General features: G+C 36.6%; 1 protein-coding gene across 1 annotated transcript; it reads left to right on the top strand.

The window, feature by feature from the left end:
• Positions 1-1,279: 1,279 nt before the first annotated feature.
• Positions 1,280-22,997, top strand: LOC149186442 (putative receptor protein kinase ZmPK1). The gene is made up of 3 exons (XM_089409345.1): positions 1,280-1,902; positions 2,215-2,269; positions 20,382-22,997. The coding sequence occupies exons 1-3, from the start codon at positions 1,280-1,282 to the stop codon at positions 22,932-22,934; spliced, it is 3,231 nt and encodes a 1,076-aa protein (XP_089265471.1). The 3' UTR covers positions 22,935-22,997.
• The last annotated feature ends 655 nt before the right edge of the window (positions 22,998-23,652 follow it).

Below are 23,652 nucleotides of genomic sequence, written 5' to 3'. Positions count from 1 at the left end.
GAAAGGCAGGTGATGAAGTGAGGATAACCCAAACCCAACATGAGCAACAAATAAGTGTCATGTTCAAGAGTGATATGTTTCCTTTATACAAAATACAGGACATGTTTACTTCCATTTTTCCACACTATTTCTAGTGAGTGCCTCATTATTCTTTATCTCAAGCTTGGAGACGATAGAATATGCTTGTTGTATAAGTTCATCCTTTGGATGAATCCATCTTAGTATTTTTATCAAACCCTAGGAAGGAGTAGCTCGGTCTCCTCATGGTGACAATTCCTTCATCATTTTAGTTTTATGAGTCCGACAGAGGGGTAACTCGGTGTCTTTTTCATGTTTAGAGAGTTTGCAAAAGAGGCAAAAAGGAAACTCCAGAGGTCCCTTTTCGTAGATAGTCTCTCAAATTTGAAAAGGTAGAAAACAATATTAAAGAGAACCTCTTACCAACGTGTTACCGAGGTATTCCTTTTTCGTACATTAGTCTATCTCAGTCCATAAAAGGGTTACACTTATACTGATTAGACGTCATTTCATTTACTTTAACAAGTTCGAAATGACAAGTACTCGACAATCTTTTCATATTTCAAGAGTCAGAAAAGAGTTGAAAGATGACTCCAGGGGGGTTCCATTTTCATTTATTTTTCACAAGTTTGAAAAAGAGATAAAACAAAAATCAATAGTTCAGTCAAAATCAATTACTGTCACCAATAAGCCATAAATTTACGTTAGACATCTAAACAAACATTACCCGTTTCGAGAAAAATATTAAAACATAGGTAAAAAGATGCCCTAAATGGTAAAAATACTTTTAAAAGGTTATATAAACTCAAAAGGTAAAAATAAACTCACCATTTACCATTTTGTAATTTGGAGAGCACAATTTACCCCAAATCTCCCCGATCTTCAGGCGAGAAGCATGATCGATCCCTGGCATAGTTCGATGAACAGTTTGTTGCAGGTAAGAGATTTGTCCTTCCTCTGCAATTTGATAGTATTTTTAAGTGATTTCAACCACAGGATAGGTAGTTAGGATGGCTTGAAAAAAAATTATGTCAAAGGTGATCAATGCAGGTTTTACCCATCAGACCCATGCTACTCTCCCTGAGCCCAATGGTGCCATCACACTGGAAGCGTGGAAAAAAATACAAACAAACATGTTGGCGTCATGAATCAAAAATTTTCAAGATATCTCCAAAATTAATAATTATTTTACAAATTTTCTTCCATAACTGCCAATTAAAACTATGTCCATTGATATTTAATAGGTCATTTGCTAGCGAAAATGGTTATTGAGTGGAAGGAAAGTGGTCATGAAGTGGAAGACCATCAAGCAGCACAAGATCTAAATTTCATAAGGGCTCTTCAGGCATTTATATTGCTCAAATTCTTCTGTATCCTTGGGATCATAACCCATATGGAATTACTGCAACACTTGGTAGGATGGTGGGAGGTAGACCTCCAGATGTTCATGATAGGAGACCAGGAGCTCGAAATAGAAATTATAGACATCTATTTCATCACAGGTTTCTCCAGGAGGGGACAACGAGTTCAATTGTCTGGTCCTCATACTGGCAGACAGAGTAATGACATGTTGATAGCTAGACATTGCCTAGGTTCCCGCAAGACAAAGAGCGGGAAGATTGATACCAAAACTATCACAAACCTTCCATTGAGAACAATTCTACTTACCATAGTCCGAGTAGTTGTAGCCCAAGCTCTACATGAAGCAAATAAGTCTCACTTCCAGTATGTAGTAGATTGTCTTAGTCCTACAATGTTTAACTGGTGCAAAGGAATACTAGTCAACATGAAGGACCAACCAAATGAAAGACAAGGAGACTTAAACAATTTGGCTACAAGACAGATTCTGGGGACGTTCATCCTAGAGCATGTCCAATTGTTAAGGTATCAGTGGGTAGATGTGGAAACTCCTAGACCTATGGATCCAAGTCTACTGAGGTGGGGTGAGTTGATGCCTCGTCATGTAGGTGGTCAACAAATGTCTCCCCCCAGCATTATTTGGATGGCTACAACAACAACTCATCATGGTAGATGATTGGTCTTATGCTGCTACATATTTCCAGGGAGATCCCAATCTCCCACTACCACTTGGATCATAGTGGATTGACTCGGGTAAAGAAGTATTTTATTTTTTTTTCAAATTTTTTGATGTTTTTCATTATGTGAGCTAAGATTTAAACTTATGATATTTTGCAGATGTGGGACCAGAGAGATCTCCAGGGGTTTCTCCAATAGCGAGGAGGGTGGCATGGTAGGTTGAGGATGCCCCCTATGAGGAGGGAGTCAATCCCGTGGTAGGGGTGGAATGCAACTTGGAGGCCTTGACAAGAGGCATTCCAAAGTATGTGATGATTGATGAGGTGCCACTCCATTATGAGAAGCATACTGTAGGAGTTTTATCTAGATTATGTCGGCTATTGGGAAAAGTTATTAGGGTCATTCCATGCTATCATGAGCACCATGTCGATGGATAGCCATGTCTCCAATTTTATTTTCTACAATTATGTAGGCTCGAGAAGCCATGTGTCTCAGAACACAATTTTTATTTTTGATGTAATAAACATTTTGTAAACCTTATATATATATATCTATATATATATATGTGTGTGTATGTATATATATGTTTTTTATTTGATGTTCCTATTATGCCATGGTTTTTGTTTTTACATATGCTACAAATGTCGATCTAAAACATAATTGGCTAATGCATCTGTCAATGTATTTAGATGTCTTGGATCGTGTTGATATGTGATGTAAACAAAAGTTATTTCCAAGAGACAAACATGAAAATACATCCTTAAAATGTTAGGGTTTCTGACGAAATAATGCATCTTTAATTGTGTAACAATGAGTTGTGAATCAAGTTTAACAACTAATGATCGAATACCAAGAGAAATAGCTTCTGACAATAGTTCGATGACTGCATTAGATTCTACTATGTTATTAGTTGTATGAACTAAACATATACCTTGTAAACTCACTAACTCATCATTGGGATCAAAGAGTTCCCACACAGTGGAAGATAGATTCCATGTACTATGACAAGCGCTATCAATGAAACCGACATAAGGAATAGGGTTTGTTGACATCTGAAAACCAAGTGGAACACATGCTAAGAAGTGGAAAACGTGTTTAAAAAAACACAAACAATCACACCAAAAGACTGCACACTAATCAAACACACACTAATGTACAAAGTGTCCACGGAAAATCAAGCATAATACTTTTTAAGGTAGAGCCCATTGCAGGGCTTTGACAACTGATTTCCATCATAGTCAACTAACTCATATGAACCCTCTTGTAATACTTGTTTAACAATATAGGGTTCATGCCACATGGGTTCGAATTTTCTAGCACATAATTTGTCATTAGCTTGATCATAAAGTAAGACCAAGTCACCTTCTACGTTTGTATGAGGGGTCATGATTTTATCATAATGAGCTTTGACCCGTCTCTTTTGAGTCTCAGTTACCAATGCGGAAATTCAGAGGGTCTCGTCAAGACGTTCTAGGTAAAGCAACAATTCTTCATCAGGTGAAGTAACGAGAAGTAGCTCGATAGTTAGCTTTAATGATGGGATTTTTCATTCTATAGGTAGGGTTTCTTCCAGGCCATAGACCAATTGGAAAGGTGTAAATCCAATTGTTGTTTTAGGAGAAGTTCGATAAGCCCATAAGGCCGAAAAAAGAATGAGATGCCAATTATTTTTATGTGTCCAAATGGTTTGTTGAAGCATAGTGACCAAAACTTTGTTGACAACTTCAACTTGGCCATTGGCTTGTGGGTAATACGGGGTTGAGCTATTGTGATGTAAGCCCAATTGAGCAGTCAATTATTTCATCATGTGATTTCAGAAATGGAAGCCATGGTTGGTGACTATGGCTTGTGGTACACTGAACTGAGCTATAACATGGTTGAATAGAAATAGAGCTGTAGTTTCACTGTTGGAATTGTAGGTAGGAATTTCCTTAGCCCATTTTGTGAAATAATTAACAGCAATGATGATGTATCCATGCCCCCCAACTGAGTGATGATTACAAGTCATCAAATCAATGCCTCATTTGGAAAATGGGCCAACGGTTATAACTAGGTGTAAGGAAGCATGTGGGGTTCGCTATTTGCGGTTGTAGATCTGGAAGGCATGACATTTCTCGACTGCAAGAATGCAATCTTTGAAAATAGAGGGACAAAAATAACCGATGCGAAGGATCTATTGAGTGGTAGCATATCCTGACATATGACTGCCATATGCTCTAGAGTGGCAATCACTTAAAGCATTTTGAGCTTCCTCATGCGTAAAACATCTTCGAAGGACTGAATCCATACCAAGGTGGTATAAGGTATCCCCAATAATGCGATAGGGTTGGAATTGGTACCAGATTCAGCGTCGTTCAGAGTGAGATATCTCTTATCTAAAGGTTTAAGTTTGGAGATATATGATGATATCTATGTACCATGTATTGTGGTTGCTAATAAGGAAAAGAGGTTCATCACGAATAAGTTCATCATATACAAAAGTCATGTCTACAGAGGGAAGATCACAAATCAAATTAGCAAAAACAAGTGATTTCTTTGAATTATCTTTAGTGAAATCTAAGTCAAACTCATGCAGGATGAAAATCCATTTGGATTATTTCCCCCCAAGCAACTACCAAGACAGAATATAAGTGATGGGGTTACAATCATATATCACTATAGTTTTGCGTAAGAGGATGTAGTGGCGAAAACGTTGGACAACATGAACTATTGACAATGCCAACTTCTCTACATGGGCATACTGAGTCTCAACATCAAAGAGATCATGACTCAAGTAGTAGATAACATGCTCATTTCCATCGTCATCATCTTGAACCAGTACCATACCAATGGTACTGTCAGTGGCGTCCAAGTATAGGGAATAATCATGATGGTAATTAGGAGGATGCAACAAAGGTGTGTTAATGAGTGTGGTCTTTAAATCATCAAAGGACTTCTGAGCAAGGTCATCCCAAATGAATAGGACCCATTTCTTCAAAAGGCTAGTAAAACCCTTGGCAAGCTCAGCATAGTTTGGGACAAAGTGACGAAGAAATTTTTCCTTCCCTTGCAAACTTTGAAGTTGGTGTAAAGAAGACGGAGGTGGGAGATTGAAAATGGCCTCCACCTTAAGAGGATTTATTCTAATTCCTTCTTTGGAGACTACGAATCCTAAGAGATGACCATATTTTACACAAAAGACATACTTATGAGGATTTAAATGGATATTATAGTGTCGGTAGCGAAGAAAAATTGCTCGTAGGTGATTCGTATGGTCTTGACATTTAGATGACTGTGCAGGTAAATCATCAAGATACAGCTAAACAATATGTTTAATATCATGTAAAGCATAAGACATGGCCCTTTGGAAGGTGGAACCAACATTTTTAGGCCAAAAGGAATCTTTTTATAGGCGAAAGTACCCCAAGGACATATAAAGGTAGTCTTATGTTGATTAACAGGAAGGATATTAATCTGGTTATATCCAGAAAATCCATCCATAAAGGAAAATATTTCACTCCTAGAACATTCGTCGATAATCTGGTTAACAAAGGGAGTAGGGTAATTATCCTTAGGATAGGCTCGATTAATATCATGATAATCAAGACAGACATGTATGATTCCCTGCTTTTTAGTTACTAGAATGATATTGGAAACCCAATCTTTCAGTGGTATGGGGTAAATAAAGAAAGATTTGAGAAGATTTTGAACTTCAACTTTAATAGCAGCTACCTTCCTTGGATGCACCAGATGAAGATGTTGTTGAATAGGTTTCACATCCAGGTAGGTTGGGATCTCATGCACCACAATACTTGGATCGATGCCAGAAATTTATTTGTAATTCTAGGAAAAGGAATCATGAAATTCTTTGAATAGGGTTGTATAGATATTAATCTCATTGGGAGAACAAGAAGCCCCTATGTGAATGTTTTTGACTATCCCTAGTTTCACAGAGATGTCGATAGGCATGGTTGTTGATATGTTTCCCAAATTTCCTTCAGACGGTACCTCGTGAACCAAGATAGGAGTCTAAAAAGGAGCATTCGTTGCATGGGAAACTAAAGTCTCTAGAGAGGTAGGAATTACACTAAGGCTAGGAAGAAAAGAGGAATGATGATGAATATCATTCCAAGGGGTTTCTTCAAGAGACATGACTTCAATGATATTTTTGTCAGTGGGGAAAGTATCACTCAAAGGATCTTCAGAATCCAAAGAACCAATCTAAGAAGTTTGTGAATATGAGTCTAGGGCCATATTCAATCGGTTGTTGGTTTCAGATGCAAGAGTGGAATCCATAAGGATAGCTTGGTAATCTTGTTCAACGGGACTAAGTGTCATGGTGTCACCAAAATTATCAATCTGATCAGGGCAAGTGATGATCCAAGGGTCATTACTATACGAGATCATGTTAACTGATGCAACATTGGTGGGAGGAGGAACAGAAAAAGTTCCCATTAAGGAAAAGTCTTTGAAAAGACCCGCTCCGACATTTTCATAAGGAATGATGGTTTTCCCAACATAAGGTACATTACCGGTTGAAGAGTCAAAGGAAAATAAGGCCAATATGTCTACTGTGACAATTTTCCCTTGGTGGGGAAAATGAAGCACACGAAAAAGGGAAGAGACCACAAAAAAAATTGCATGATTCCAACTTTGGCCAAGTAGAAGGTTATAATTGAGATTTGCATCAACAACCTCTACTTCCAAATTGACAGTTTTTCCTTCCAACTGAATGGGTAAAGAGTTGAGAATACCATACGCTCAGAAACCTCTACCATCGAAAGCTTCCAAAGTATTTGGGGACTGGTTGAGAGGAGTGGAACCAATGGCTTTCCAACATGATAAGGCCATAATGCATGTAGAGGCTCCTTCATCAACAATAGTTTGGTCAATGGTTTTGCCCATGATAACAACTTGTATGAGAAAAACATGTTGAGGTGTTAAGCAAGGGACATGGTTTTCAAGATCAAAAGTGATCAGGTTGGAATACGTGAGGTCAATTCCTCCATTGGTGGATAGAAAAGCCTTCCGTTGTGATGGACACATTCGAAGGACTTCCAAAGCCGACACTGGAAAGGGTGATTGAGCCATATTTTCTACAATATTGTAGTGTTTGGCAGCTCGCACATTTGGATTATAAGACGATTTCTGAAGAACACCTTTAAGGGGTGGTTAGATTATGGAATTAGTTCTAGGTTTCCCGATATGTAGAGGATAGGAATTGGGTGAAGTGCAGGAAGAGGGTATATTAGTGGCATCTTTCTCCACCATGGTTCTTTCAAGAGGAGGATAATCTTTTGATCTGGTGGCTACAAAAATAGGTTCCGAGCCACTCATGAACACTTAAGAGCTTCTAGAGGTCTGAGCATGGGGTTGGTCTACCATTTTCATCTCCTCATATGCGAAAGGTTCCTTCATCATAGATGGTGTCTCTAATGTTCCTACCAGAGGACGATTTACTTTGGCACATCAGGGGGAATCCTTAGTGTAATGATCTTCATCAAAAATAAGGCAAGGATATTTAGGATTTCGCTTTGATGAATCGTCAGCTGACAATTTTTGGGAATCCTATTTGGGGGTATCCTACTTAGCTTTTCCTTTACCCTTTTTCTTTCATTTTAAGGATTTATCTATTGCAGTAGACTGCACATCATTTACCTCTGAGGTTTTACCAGGATTCTTTAAGTTGTCTCCAGTATTGTAGGTTGCATCAGCCTGAGTAGATTTAGATTTTTTAGAAGAAGTCAGGGTACTACTAGATTGATATGCCACATATCGAATGATACCATCAATGGGTGGTGTATCTACAGGTGTGGAAGATGCAAGACCAGTCGAAGGTCATTGGATACCAGGTAGGAGTTCATACAATGTGCCATATTGTGAATAGACAAGATCCAAATACTGGGCATGGGCGATGGCTTGTTCCTTAGTTACACAGCCACCCACGGCTATATTTTTAGTGATAGGAGGGATGAATGATTTGGTAAACCATTTAGTAAAAACCTGATCAGGGATGTCAAATTTGATGAGACGACATCTACGTATCCATTCATGAATATGATTGGAGATACGATTGGAAATCGTTTGTTGCAAAGATGTTAAGAGATGGGTTCTAGTATCGTAGCAGACATGAAATTGGAAATGGGTGAGGAAAGACATGGCCAAACTATTAAAATCTTGGAAAGAACCTCAAGGGAGCTCGATGTACCATTTAGAGGCAAAAACCATTAAAGTGCACTAGAAAAGGCGCAACTAGATTGAATCATCAACCCAAGAGTTAGATGAACACCAAAGGTGGTAAGTCATAACATGTGATTGTGGGTATTCTCCAGATTTACCTTCAAACTTAGGACAATTGCTAGGTATTTTAGTTGGTACTGGAGGCCAATACGGTGAGTGTAGTATTACTTCATTTGTAAGCCGTGACACATCTGACAATTCCAACATTGCCAAGAATGGAAATTGTGGATTATATGGGGTGTAAGGTCTCTGGTATGTATCAAACTAAGTATTCCAACCTTGCTGAGTTTGGGTCTGCCCCCACTGTGGTGGGTTTTGTCCATAAGGTGGTTGACCATAAGGAGGTTGACCATATGAAGGTTGACCTTAGGGAGGTTGACCATATGGAGTGTTGCAGATAAATATGCAAGGAGTTTTTTCTCCATGATATCATGTCCAAATCACATTATCAGACAAAGAAAAATAGAATCAATGGAATAATAAGCTAATTCCCAACCAAAATGCCCAATTGTGCAGCAACCAGTTGAATCTATGCTATAAAAATATAAGAGACCACACCTGGAATCCTCGCATGTCGGGGAAGGGTTTTGATTTCAATACAGATGTTGCGTTCCACTCAAGAGATCCAACACATCCACACCAGATTTCTATCCTTGCACACAGTCACGACTAAACGAAGACAACAAGTGATCTTCCTCGGAAAATTGTTAGATCAAAAGCAATAGATATCAACATATAGCATACTGAACATAAATTCATGTAAGGAAGGCAATATATATTTCCATTAATTATGAAAGGAAACAATACAATGCTAAATTTTCACCTCCAAGCCTCTTCTCTACAATCCGGCAGAGTTTCCCCACTATATCCAAGAAATGAGCATGAAGAGTAGTAGGCCAATGGAAAAAGACCTCACAAGTTATAACATAATCTCAAGATCTAAGTTTCAATCCTAGCTCTCCAAAACTAGTTGACCCTCTTAGATGGTCCAATATAAAGAGGCAAAAGAGAGGTCTTGGGAGGATGTATCTGGACGCTCAGGAAAAAGAGAAGTCATAGAAACTTCTAAGAGATAAATCATCGCTAGCTTGAACATATAAGGAATTCAACTGATCTCCTAGGGACTAAGACACTTTAGAAGGCATCCTTGGTCACTGGCACTGAAAGGGGAACAAAATTCGGTGGTATCTCCCATAGAGTGGGCCTGAGAGTGACTCTGGGTTTACAGTCACTCCCATAGGTTGCTGTGCGAGCGACTTTGGATCAAATTGGGAGAAAAAGAGTCCTGATTTTGGAAAAAGTAATTTAGACTCAAGTACTAAGGTTCATACCTAGAGGGTAAAATAGGCTGATAACAAATGCCCCCTAATGTATGAGGTTAGAAGAGAAGCTCAACACTGAAATACATTATGATAAAACTCAGAGGTCAATATGGGAGTGAGGAAACAAAGCCAGGATTGTGGATCAGACAACTTTGAAGGTGACTAAATGTATCCCCCATGTATCCCCCATGTATACATTGAGGAGGGCCTTAATGTATCTCCCGTCAATCGACATGGAAAAAACCAGGATGATGTGATGAATCGATGAATTCATGAAGCGATGAAGTAAAACTAACACAGGGATGGCTGACTCAAAAAGGTCAACAGGCTACTGCAGATGGTTGACACAGGATGAGACTTCCATTGAATACATAGAGGCATGACACAAGAGTGACTTGGTAGCATGACTAATGAGCACCATGTGATATCATGCAATGAAGCAAGAGGCATCGAAGCATGCTCCATATGACTAGAAGAGTAACTAGTCAGAGGAGTAAAGAGACTCATATGGATGGTACAACTCCTAGGCAAGCTAAAACCCATCTATGATATAATGAAACAGACAAGTGCCATGTTTAAGGGTGATGCAACTGACGTTTCCATTAAGATGACTAATGGAAAAAGATGTTCCCTCCCTTCTATTTTTTATAAGTTCCTTTTTCATAAAGTTGTCCCCTAAGCTAGAAAAAGAGATAAAGGTATAGAAAGGAGAACCTCCTAGCTGAGGTAGACAAGTGTATTCCTTTTTTGTAATTCCGAAAAGGGTTAAACTTATGCTAGGTACATGACACTTTAGATACTTTATTGATCGTGAAGTAGACAAGTTCACTGGGAAATATTTTCTAAATTAGGGAGTCTGAAAAGAGCTTAAAGAAAACTTCCCTTGGAGGAAGAAGTGGTATGGAGGGTAGAAACTGGTTTGGTAATGTTGGAACTGCTCATGACATACGAAGGACAAGAGGTTGGCTAATAGGACCACTCATCGCAGTATTTACTCCAAGAAAGGGTAAACACCAAGTGATAATGCAAACTATATTGTCTATTCAAATCAAATTAGGTTACATATAAATACATTTAGTGTTGTCTCAAGATAGGTAGACTATGTTGGACACGCAATCACCTAGTTGAGACAATATCTCGACGATACATCAATCTAGGAACATCTAGATATAACAACCCTAAGGAATAGGAACAGACTCCTTTACATAGAAATTCACAACTAAGACAAGTAGGAATTACATTTTCCAACACTTTGCCTTAATGACTACTTGTCTTGATATCAATCTGCAAAATCTAGTTGTGGTCAAACATAACAAAAGAATATGTTGATGTCCATATAAAGGAGAAACCATCCAACAAAATGCATGGGTGCTAACTGTTGTGTTATAGCACAATGTACTACGATGCCCTTTGCAAACATGGTTCTATCAACCATTATAACTGCATACATGTACCTGTACCTGCAAACCCTCCTCCATCATCATCATGGGTTTTATCGGATTACCCATAAGCATGCTCTGGGTTTTATCAGATTACCCTCAACCATGCCAACAAGGGCTCTCAACCAACAAGGCTCAGACACAGCCACTAAGGCTCAACACAACCACCAAGGCTCAACTCAACCATGAAGGCTCAACAAAACCATGAAGGCTCAACTCAACCATGAAGGCACTCAATTCAACCATCAAGGCTCACCATAAACCCAACTTAACCAGGCCCAGGGTTTTCTCGGCTCACCCTCAACCATGCCAAGGGTTTTGTCGGCTGACCCTAAACCATGCCTACAGGAATCCCTGTCCACTTCACTCTCATAAGTGGTTTCTGGCTTACCACAAACCAACACTGCACAATGGTTTCCAGCTGACCACAAACTTGCAATTACAAAGTGGTTTAAAGATTACCACGAACTTTATGGGGGTACACATGCCACATCAGGCTTACATTACACAATCCAACTTTTCGAGTTACCAGGTACATACATTATAAAGACCAATACAAAACATCCTAGACTTGCTTACTAATAAATATATGTGACACATAATACACCATGAGTCTGTTCCACAAACTCACACAAACTTTAACTGGTTGTCCATCATCCTTTAATCTTTGATGCAACTCCTCTAATTCCTTCTTCAATGTCATGTCTTCATCATATCCTACAAAATTTGTGTATTGTTGGAATGACCAGTTCCAACTCACACTCAGAATTGTGACAATAGTTGGTCAGACCACTGTCACTTTAATAACAACCAGAAATACCATGACACGACATAAAAATAAGCAATAAAATCATCAACATTAGCCCCAAACTCCTACATTTCAACTTGATCAATGACACATTCGACCAACAATTTCCATCTGCCCATTTATATTCTATGCAGCTCGAACATCTTCAAGTTTTGTAAATTGAGAAAATCACAACAATCCTCTGTGCTTCCTAGCTCAGGAATGGGAAATAGTTGGTGACCTCAAGAATGCTTCCAATATCCAAACCCAAAAATTTTCTTGCTGACAAGAGCAGTCAAACATTCTATGCAATGCTTTATGATTTTCAATACGACCAATCCATTAATCTAAACTGATTTGAGTGGAGTGACCACCTCTTCCATGGCAGAAACATGTGCATCATGTTCACCCGATATGAGCAAATGAACTGCACTGCGAGCTGAAGCTCACCCATTTTCTTGCCAATCTTGGCATCCTTGGAAGCCTTGTCATTACCCCCATAAAAAAAACTCCAACTATGATTACAGTGCACGGATAAAAAAAATACTCCCAGATTCATAAAAATAAATAAAATCCGCATACTTACGCTCATTCAAATCGCTTGCATCAGAGGTAGCATAATTAGAATTCGAATTCTGCAGGGAAAACACCAAGAACTTCTCCATACGGCTCACTCCAGCAGCCATTAGATGGCGATCTTTGGAAACATTATTAAGACTTCAGCCATGAGGAAAGTGTCAGGGTTTACACACGGCAAACTGGTCATCATATTTAAACAAAAAATTTACAAATCCTAACCATAATAACTGGTGTCAGAATTATATTTGAAGCATAGTTAACTGCCTTTAGGTAAAGAAGGTCATAGATGATGAAAAAATTAAATAAAGAAGTGGAAGAACTGATCGATAATCATCCAATACAGAAAACCTGCACAACATTAAAAAATTACACGCTGCTTGGTTGGATACCTAACTAGGGCGATGCAAGTTCGATATTTTGCAATTACAAGAAGATGATTTCAAGAAACTCTGTGAATCCTTGTGCCTGATCGCTTCTAGATTCGGGCTATAAACGCCTTGAGCCTTGCCTGGATACCATACTTTCCCTCGCTCATATGGATCGTGATTTGATCCTGGGACCTCGATCTTCTTTCCTTTCAAGATCCCTGGCCTTCACTCACTCTAATCCGACAAATCCGACATCTCTTCTCTTCACTCGCACTGATCCGACGAATCCCATACTCGCATTGAACTTTGGGCCTGCAAATACCAGCAAAGCCCCTTCGTAGGAGTTCGATGAAAAAAAGATATTATCTATCAGTGCTAGCAACGAACTGTAGGTTCCTACATGCCCACATCCATGACTCTCCACACTCGCCTCATCTAGTTGAGCCCTCCAACCCTCGAACAGACTTCAAGCGACCTCATTCAACTAGCATGCAGTACTCCATATCACTAGCATGTAGTCTTTCACAGAAGGTACTCCGCTCAGCCTACTCTCTCCACTCTTAGAACCTTGCTCGATGGACAAACTTAAAAACTAAAACAAATATAATCTCTCTCTTATTTCCCTCAGCCCAGGAGGGGCTGAGGTCCAGGCCCAAATGGGCTCTGATACTAAGATGAAATTTGATAGTGCAAACTATATTGTCTATTCACATCAAATGAGGCTACATATAAATACATTTAATGTTGTCTCAAGATAGGTAGACTATCTTGGACACACAATCACCTAGTTGAGAGAATATCTCAACCACACACCAATCTAGGAACATTTAGATATAACAACCGTAAGGAATAGGAACAGACTCCTTTACATAGAAAGTAACAACTCAGACAAGTAGGAATTACATTTTCCAACACTCAGATGAAGCATATTCAGGTTATATTCGCCTCAAATTCGATCTTTTTTATATTGAAAAGTGAACAAAGCTACTTCTACCTAAACTTGAAATAGGAAGCCTTCCGATATATCTATATATATATATATATATATATATATATATAGATATATATATATATATATATATATATATATATATATATATATATATATATATATATATATATCCTATTCCTTGAATTATTCTTTTCCTTTGAATTAAACAAACTTTTAGGGAGTGTGAGTGCTTAAGCGATATATCTTTCTTTATTGGAATTCTATGGTTTAATAAGTTTAATTTGGAGTACTCAAACAATGGCATATTTCACTTTACTATCTTTTTTGTTTCATTAGGTATTATTTAATTTATATAAATGGAGTATTTAGAAGAGTTTTTTAATGTGTTGAATTAATGTGGGTGGAGTTTGGATGTGTTTTGGAATAGTTTAAAGTTTTTCAAAAATATTTTTCATCTTCATCTCCTCTTCGTAGGGTTTGACTATAAAATCTCATGAAGACTAGGGCATACTCAAAACAACTAGTCTACACCTTGTGAGTTTCTTATTGTCTATTGTTGTTATGTGTGTGTGTGTATAGATATATAATTCATTAAGATGATAATATAAAATATAGTCATAATTTAGTTAAGTTTTATGATTTTTTTAAATTTTGGCAATGTGAGATATATCATGAGACAAGTGTTTTGATGCTTACTGCTAAACTTATGCTCATTATTAATTTAGGAATACTTGGAATCTAAAAATATATAATTTATATAGTTGCAATTTTTTTTACATTTAAAAATACAAAATAAACCACGAAACAAATTAATATAATGAAATTTAGTATGGTAAACTAGAACTCATCATTTATTTTAAATTCCTTATTAACATTGCCATTAATATTTTATTTTAGAACATAACCAAATTAAAAATAAAACAATTTTTTTACATAAAAATAATTATGATGCATATGATTTGGATTTTAAAAGATTTAAATTATTTATTATTATTTATTATTTAATTTCTTTTAATATTTTTAAAATAAAATTAATTAATTTTATATTTTATATTTTATATTTATTTCATATGATATAATTATAATTTTGGAATTATATTTGAATCATAAAATGACATAAAAATTATCGCATCTTTAGATTACAAATAAGGAGACACGGGCGAGGGCTTTTTATAGCTTTAATTATGGTTGAAAAATTATGCGATTCCGGGGAGGTACGCGTGAGGACTTTCTATGGTTTTGGAAGATAAATAAAAATATATTATTAATAGGGTTTGGGATTATGCCTAAATGTATAATTTTATTGGAAGACTAGTTTTATTAATTTTTTTTAACGAAAGAAATTATGTTGCATTGGATGGACCAAGGACCACATGATATGTAGGGACCAAATTTCCTCATTTACCTGTTGGATTACATACGTGAGATTATTAAAAATTGTGTATGAGCTACTCTCAATCATACATATTTTTCCAAAGGAGTGGACCACAAGATCGGTGAGAATTAAACCTCCCACTTAACCATCGGACCATGTCCATATTCATCTTTTTCCTTTTTCTTTTTTAAGTTTTGGGATTCTTATTATTGTAAGAGATTGAAATACTCTTATTAATGTGAGGGATTTAAATAATATTACAAAACATTTCAATTGAATTTGATTTTAATTAATATAAGTTAAAATAGTGTATATCAAAAGAATTTTCAATTATATACTTTCCATCTAAAACACTTGTATCAAACATATATTAGAAGTTTAAATATTGTATATAGAATCTTTAATTATATATATTCTATCCAAAACATTCATATTTAATATATATTTAGGTAAATCAACTATTTTTCTTCTTTCTGCCTTAGGTCTCTTATTAGTGTGAGAGACTCAATTAATATCATAAAACATTTTAATTGAATTTGGTTCTAATGGATAGAAGTTTAAATATTATATACTAGAGAATTTTGACTTATATGTTTTCCATCCAAAACATTCATATTAAACATATATTTAGCTAACTCAACTCTTTTGCTAATTCATTAGCCAAGCATGTAGTTTTCCTAGCCCCTAGAACCTTGATAGTGAATATATCTATGAAAGATGCTCACATCCCCTAAAATAGCTTCAGATTAGCTGCAAGTTGATTCTTATGATATTTTTTAGGACATGACAACCATTTATTTATGAGTATGGTCAAGGAGCTCATTTAGTACAAGTGTGATGTGCATACATGTGTTTGTTTGAAGATAATTTATATTGTATATTTTTAATGATTGATATATGAAACGAGAGCTTGTGACCACTTTGTGGGAGAATGTTGTCATTTCCTGGATTATAGAAGTTTGCCTTAGTGAAGAACATTACTTGTGTTTCCAATTATATGCTACAATAATTTATGCTACTAATGGTGAATCTGCTCAGAGTTTTGTGATGAAGATTTAGAGCATTAACTCTTCAAAGAGAAGGATGCAAAAGAGTGAAGGAATGGCACATGTTGAGGGGAGCACCTTTGCTTCCAATGGACCAACAAATTGTTGGCATTGTGTGAATTATGGAGGAGCTTATTATGCATCTATTTGACATTGCTTTGTTGTAGGAGTATGTTAAAAAAAGTTGTGTTGTTGCCGCCTCATGAATATTTAGATGTGTTAGTATGCTTGCATGGAAACACTGGTATGTTGCTAGTGGTCACATCACTAGATTACATATTTTCATTGATTATCATAATTGTGTGGTTGCTATTGAGATCAAAGGATCAAATATTAGAGTTGGCACATCTAGAGTGTACAAATTGTTATTTGTTCTTTATATATCTAGATGTACGATGTATAATGTTGTTAACACATGGAGAGAGTATGATGTTGATGAGTCTCATGAGAGAATGTATGTTGCCTATGATGTCTTGGTTCTAGAGATTGGCATGCTTCTACTGCTTGGGATTTTGATCTCAATGTATGAGGAGAGAGGTTGTTTACCTTGATAGCATGAGGTCAAGGAGATTATGAGTTTATGAGTTGTTGATGTTGCTATATTGAAATATCTTATGTTTTTGTTGTTGTTGCATAGATCAGTTCTTTTTTATTGCTTCTTAGATGCACTATTTGCTTGGAAACATACAATGATGTTGCAGAGATTGTTGTTATATTGTCTTATTTGCTACCATTTATGCTTTTTCTACTTGCTAATTTGTTGCCCAAAGCTAGATTTGGTGCTATAAGAGTATGCTTCTATAATCTTGAGCTTCATAGATGATATATTTTTTTACTGATGAGGAGGATATATATATATATGTTGTTTTTACTATGTCAAGCTATTTGTGTTTCTACTATCAGATCATTATTTTGTAGATGTCTATGCAGAGTATGGTGGTTGCTACAAAGAGTTCATTGTTGGTGTCAGTTGTTATTTTATATGTTGTTGATCAATGATATTTTGTTGTTATACTTAATTGTTTGTGAGGATTTTAGATACTGCAAAAGGCCTTCATTGAGGTTACATTTATATACTATTAAGAGCTCCATATATGTTGCTGCTGAAATCCTTATTTATGGTTGCAGTGTTGAGAGTAGCCATGTGCTAGCATATTCCATGTAGTTTTCTCCTATTGGTGTTGTTGCAAAGAGCACATATCATTGCACATGGATGCATGTATTTTCTGCATATCATTGTATTGATCATGCATATAAGAGAGCACACTTGTGCACCTTTGTAAAAGCCATGTATCATTATTGTCTCAAATTTTTGTGCATTGGTCATGGAGAGACACATGGTGTCTAGCATGTGTTGCAAAAGTTGTTAAATCTAGCTATGTATGTGGTATTGGTTGTAAAAGTATTTTTCTTCATATCATTGACATAACCCTTGTTATATTGGAAAATTTGATTGAATGATGTAAGTTGGGTCCATAGAGTCATTGGTTGGTGATATAAGAGTTATATATCAATCATATATACTTATCAAAATGATGTATTTGCTCCATATAGCATTGATTTGTATTGCATATCATTGTATATCATTGGTTAAAGTTGGTTGAAGTCCTAGTTCACGAGGAGTAGTCGCTTGCACTTGGAAAGAAGACTTATTTTAGAGAAGTGGAAGTGTTGTTACAACGAAAATGAGAGTATCATTACAACCCTTTTACATGGAATAAAATTTTAAAATGGGTCTGAACCGAGGTATGAATTTTTTTATTGTATTACTTTGAAAAGATAAACATATTCACTAGTGTTCATTCTTAGTGCCAAACTAGCCAATGATTTGGTGTAATTATGGGATGATGCATAAGCATTATTTATGTAGTTTTAAAATTTTAGAAACCATGTTAAACCATTAGGAAATTTGTTTTGACACTTATCTTTTCAAACCCATTAATTATAGAGTATTTTGAAGAGGGAAAATCAATCTCAACTTTTAGCATGATGAGTTAGAATGAAAGAGGACATTATAAATAACAAAACAAGTTTTAACCCACTTTTAAATATGAATAAAGGAGGGTTCTAAATTTTCAACTAATAATAATATACATAACCTACATTTTGAAGAAGTTCATATCATTTTGACAAGTAAGAAGGATAATTCTCTCCCACCCATAGCCTAACATGTAAAAGGCCCAAACCCAGTTGCATCCATATTCAAGTATGAATATAAAACACCTAAGTTACCCAATCCCAATTATACTTGCCTTGTAAAATATTGCAATTTTGTAGTCAATCTCGATCGTTCATTAGGCAAAAGACAATAGAATTTATGTTAATTTAGGGCTTTCTCCCTAGATGGAAAGCCTCAGTTTATATGAGGGAATTGTATTACAATTGTGTATTATTATGTGTAAGAAAAATATAGGAGACAGTGTGAGAGAAAAGATGAAGCTACAACAAATTTGCTATAGGTTGCATCCCTTCAAGTTGTTGGATAATATAAAAGGAAGGAGTATATGTTTCTCCTTGGACGTATCCCAAATTGAGTGAACCACATATATCTGTGTCTCTCTTTTTTTATGTTTTTCTGTGTTTGTGTTTCTGCAATATTTTATGTGTTCCATTGCTTTGCTATTTAATTTCTAATAACATTTAGATTCATGTATGAATGTATTGAACATGTTATATGATTTGTAAAAATACATTTGAGATTTATATATCTAACCACTAAATAAATATTTTTTCTAATTAAACTAATAAATAACCCATTTCATAAAAATCTAGATCTACCCTAAGCTTACGAACACTAAAGAAACTACATAAAAACTCTTGAAATCAAATAGAAAATGTCTATTTCACCAATCAAACAAAAAAATCAATTATATTAGTGTTTTTGTATAGCATGATATGAATGGCTAGTGGGTGTAGTCATATCGAGTAGATATTAACCTTTAAGCTTCCCGCTTTAAGCTTAATTTTTGTACAATGCAAGATTGCAAGATGTGAGTTGAGAGGATGGAGAGGTTTTTCAAACAAGTCCAATTACCAACTATAAGTGAGTTTATGTTTATCTTGGAGTCTCAAACACTTTGGAAACATTTTTTGTTTTTTTTGTGTATCTTAGAGTCTCAACTAGCAAGATTGTTATTTTATTTTCTACAATCATATATATATAATTGATAATTTTAAAAATTAAATAAATATTATTAGATGTATAAATTTTAAAATAGTTAATATTTAATAATTACGGAAAAGAAAATAGCATAACCATATAACTTAAATGGGTCACAAAATTCATAGTTGTAAACAAGATTTCAGACTTTAGAATAAGCATAGTAGTGCTAAGAAAATAAAACGACTAAAATGAAATATAAAAGAATTGAATTATTCTATTTCTATAATATTATGGAAAAAAATATTTGAAATTACACGTTAAAATAAAGATGAAATGCAAAAAAGCTTAACTATTAAAAAAAAAACATTATTCAAAAACATTATTACTCTTTAAATATGATATATATATATAAAACTGCCCTTTATTATTATATATTAAAAAACACGATCAAATAAACCTATCACATGAAACTACAACCTCTATACCAAAGAAAATAATACACCAAAGAAAACTCACATGCGATTAGCTTATAAAAACTTTTTCTAAAATAGTAGACCCTATATCAGCATTGAGATTTGATATGTAATAGTTATCATATTCCACATCACATGCACGACGAACCAATAGAAGACGACAAATCAGCGTGTGTGATAATTCACAGAACGCGTCCGGACGAATGCGAAGTTTGTTTGCGTGTGTGATAATTCACAGAACGCGTCCGGACTCCGGACGTGTGTGATAACACTAAAATTAAATGCCAAGGCTTGGCGACTAACGTGAACGGAACAATTAGAAAGCGTATGTAAATTAAATTAAAGATTTTAGCACTCCTAGTAAGTTGGTGGGGTTAGTGGATTTCTTTAATATTAAGAACAAGATCGGCGCCCTCGTCGGACCGGCTAAGCACAACTTGTCCATATCGGATTCTGGTGAGTTCCGGCTCACCCAGACCAGCGCAGTGATATAGATTTAATTCAATCAAACGGGATACCGTTAGCCGGCCCTTCCCAACCTTTTTCTCCCGGTAGTTGTTTCCAGTTCGGAAATTCTACAGCAGCCAGGATACCAGTTGCCCTCACGCGACACATTTCTTCCGTTGCTTCTAGTGGGCGTCTGTGGTTGGGATCGGTGTACAGAGTTCTAAAGAGAGAAAGCTAACTGCAGAATTGGTTCATAACAAAGTTGGCCTGGCCATCATGAAAGCCACAGAGGGAGTCTGTTGGCGTTTGTTGTTTCTCTTCACCTGCAGCCGGCTTGTTTCTGGAATTCCCGATTCCAACAACCAACGGCTGAGCCTTGGTTCGTCGCTCACTCCTCAACAGAACACTACTTGCCTGGTTTCTCCTAATGGAAGATTTTCTGCTGGATTTTATGAAGTGGGTAACAATGCTTATGCTTTTGCCATATGGTATACTTACACAGCTAACCGAACAGTAGTCTGGGTGGCCAACAGAGACCAACCTGTCAACGGAAGAGAGTCCCGTCTTTATCTGGAGAAAGATGGAAACCTCGTTCTCAGGGATGCAGATGGTAGCGTTGTGTGGAGTACCAACACCAGTAACAAGAATGTAAAGGATGCTGTTCTTCTAGAAACGGGAAATCTGGTGTTACGCAGCTCTTTAGGTGAAGCATTTGTGTGGGAAAGCTTCCAGCAGCCCACCGATACTCTTCTTCCATTTCAAACCCTGAATGATAATACAGTGCAGTTAATATCCAGATTGGGGACTTCCACGTTTAGCCAAGGCTACTATCGTCTCTATTTCGATAGCGACAATGTTCTTCGTCTGATTTACAAGGGATCAGGCATATCGAGCAACTACTGGCCTGATCCTACTCTGCCAAACTTTCAAAACGGCAGAAACATATATAATAGCAGCCGCCAAGCGGTGCTGGACAGCTTCGGTAGTTTCCAGTCAAGCGACGGATTTACCTTTAAAGCGTCAGATTACGGCGAAGGCCCCATGAGAAGATTAACTTTGGATTTTGATGGAAACCTCAGACTATACAGCTTGGTGGAAGAGACAGGTATATGGAATATTATGTGGATGGCTTTTCCTAATCAATGTTCTGTTCATGGCTTCTGTGGACTCTACGGTCTCTGCATATACACTCCGATGCCCAGCTGTACCTGCCCACCTGGTTTTCACAGGAATGATTCCACCGATTGGTTCCAAGGTTGCGAGCGCAATAAACCACTGAGTGCGTCCAGTGCAAAGCTTATTTATCTTCCACATACAGATTATTATGGCTATGATCTAAACTATCAAACTGGGATCACGTTTGAAAGCTGTAAAAGTTGGTGCATGAATACCAGCCAATGTGAAGGCTTTGCCTACCAAATGGAAGGCAGAGGAACTTGTTATCCTAAGGCTTTACTTATCAGTGGATATCGATCTCCTGGTCAGCAAAACCACATGTATATCAAAGTTTCCAGCGATGATTCTTCTGTTTCTAATTCTACTACTGCGTCTCAGCCTTTGCCATTAAACTGTTCGGCTGTGAGACCGATTGTCTCTGGGACGGGCCAATACAAGAAGCATAAGACAAGAAGCGTTGTCAAATATACGCTAGGATTTGCGATTGCCTTTGGTGTCGCAGAGCTGGTTTGCGCAATATTTGGATTACGGTATATGCTTAGAGCATTTAGAGATCCTGGCTTGGATAGTCTAGGACGTTACTCAATGATTCCCGGGGGATTCAAGAAGTTCAGCTTTTCAGAGTTGAAGAAGGCGACTGATAACTTCAAAATAAAACTGGGGGAAGGAGGTTTTGGGACGGTGTACAAAGGCGTGCTTCCCGATGGTGAGGTGATAGCTGTAAAGCAACTAGAAGGGCTATCCCAAGGCCATGATCAGTTCTGGGCAGAAGTGAGTATGATTGGGAGAGTCCATCACATGAATCTTGTTCGTATGTTTGGCTTCTGTGCAGAAAGAAAACACAGGTTGCTCGTTTATGAGTACGTTGAAAATGGGTCTCTGGACAAGTATCTGTTCACAGAAAGCAATGATAGAGTTTTGGGCTGGAAAGAAAGATTTGGGATTGCAGTAGGCACGGGCAAGGGTTTAGCCTACCTCCACGAAGAATGTTTGGAATGGATTTTGCACTGTGACATCAAGCCCCAAAACATACTTCTGGACAAGAAATTTTGTCCAAAAGTTTCTGACTTTGGTTTATCAAAGCTGGTAGACAGAGATCGAGCATTCTCCTTCTCCACAATTAGAGGTACGCGGGGTTACTTAGCACCGGAGTGGGCGATGAATCTGCCCATCACGGCCAAGGTGGATGTTTATAGCTTCGGCATTGTTTTGTTAGAGATAGTGACTGGACGAAGTTCGTTATCCAATTCAACAGTCCAAAATTGCGGACATTTGGTGCAGTGGGTGTCCGCAGTGATGAGGAAAGGGAGAGGGATTGAGGAAGTAGTGGATCCCAAATTGAATGGAAATTTTGATTCGGAAGAGGTGGAGAGAGTCTTGAAAACAGCACTGCTTTGCGTTCAGTATGAAAAGGATGTGAGACCTTCCATGAGCGAGGCCGTCGAACTACTTTCTAAACCAGATTTCTTTACCACAACAAATTTCATGTTGCCTTGCGACTCGACAGATTTCTCTTCCACATCAGAGGGTGACTCGACGGATTTCTCTTCCACAGCAGAGGGTGCGTCCTCGTCTTCCGCTGTACCGAGTTAACAGCGTGGCAACCAGAGGATTCCTCTTTACTCTCATGCATGCATATATCCATTCCATTATTGTTGAAAGGTAATGAAAGCATATATCCATCATTAGAACAATGTAATTAAAGAAAATAAAACTAATTTGCTTTCATTATTTTCATCACTGTATCTAGAATCATAATCCTTTAATGGATGTAATAGGATTAATGATGTAACAGGATGAAGAATTTGATTTTCATGGCTGTCCATCTATCTGTTTGGTTTATTTCAGAAATAAAGTATTTTTTATAAAATATCTCGCTTTCTTTGAGAGAGGAGAGAAAGAATTTGTAAGTTTCAAGCTGCTAGTTTGTAATCAGAATTTGAGGATTTTATTTTTGCAATTTGCAATGCATTTCCCCTTTTGATTAATGGTTTCTTGAGGGTTCACATTTTATTACTTTTCTAACTAGGGTCTCTTCTAAGGAGGAAACCCCCTTTTTTAGTCCATTTAATTATTTATATCTATAATTTAATTATAGTTAAAATTTCTATTTCTATTCATTTATTTATATATTTTATTTTTCGTATGGTTGCAATTCTAATAAATTAAGAATTTTTACAACTTCTATCTTTATTCATGTCTTTGTTAAGGAATTACAACATCATGTGAGTTAGGGTTTTTGCTGTAACTCTGATATAACTTTAACAATGCTATATTTCCATAATCTTAAAAAGTATGCTTTCTTAAATAA

Source organism: Pinus tabuliformis, chromosome 3_1 (genome assembly GCF_031772625.1).
Source record: "Pinus tabuliformis cultivar Carrire ecotype Pingquan chromosome 3_1, CPIR1, whole genome shotgun sequence".
In the NCBI taxonomy this organism is placed as follows: Eukaryota; Viridiplantae; Streptophyta; class Pinopsida; order Pinales; family Pinaceae; genus Pinus; species Pinus tabuliformis.
This window is presented reverse-complemented; position numbering and strand designations above follow the sequence as displayed.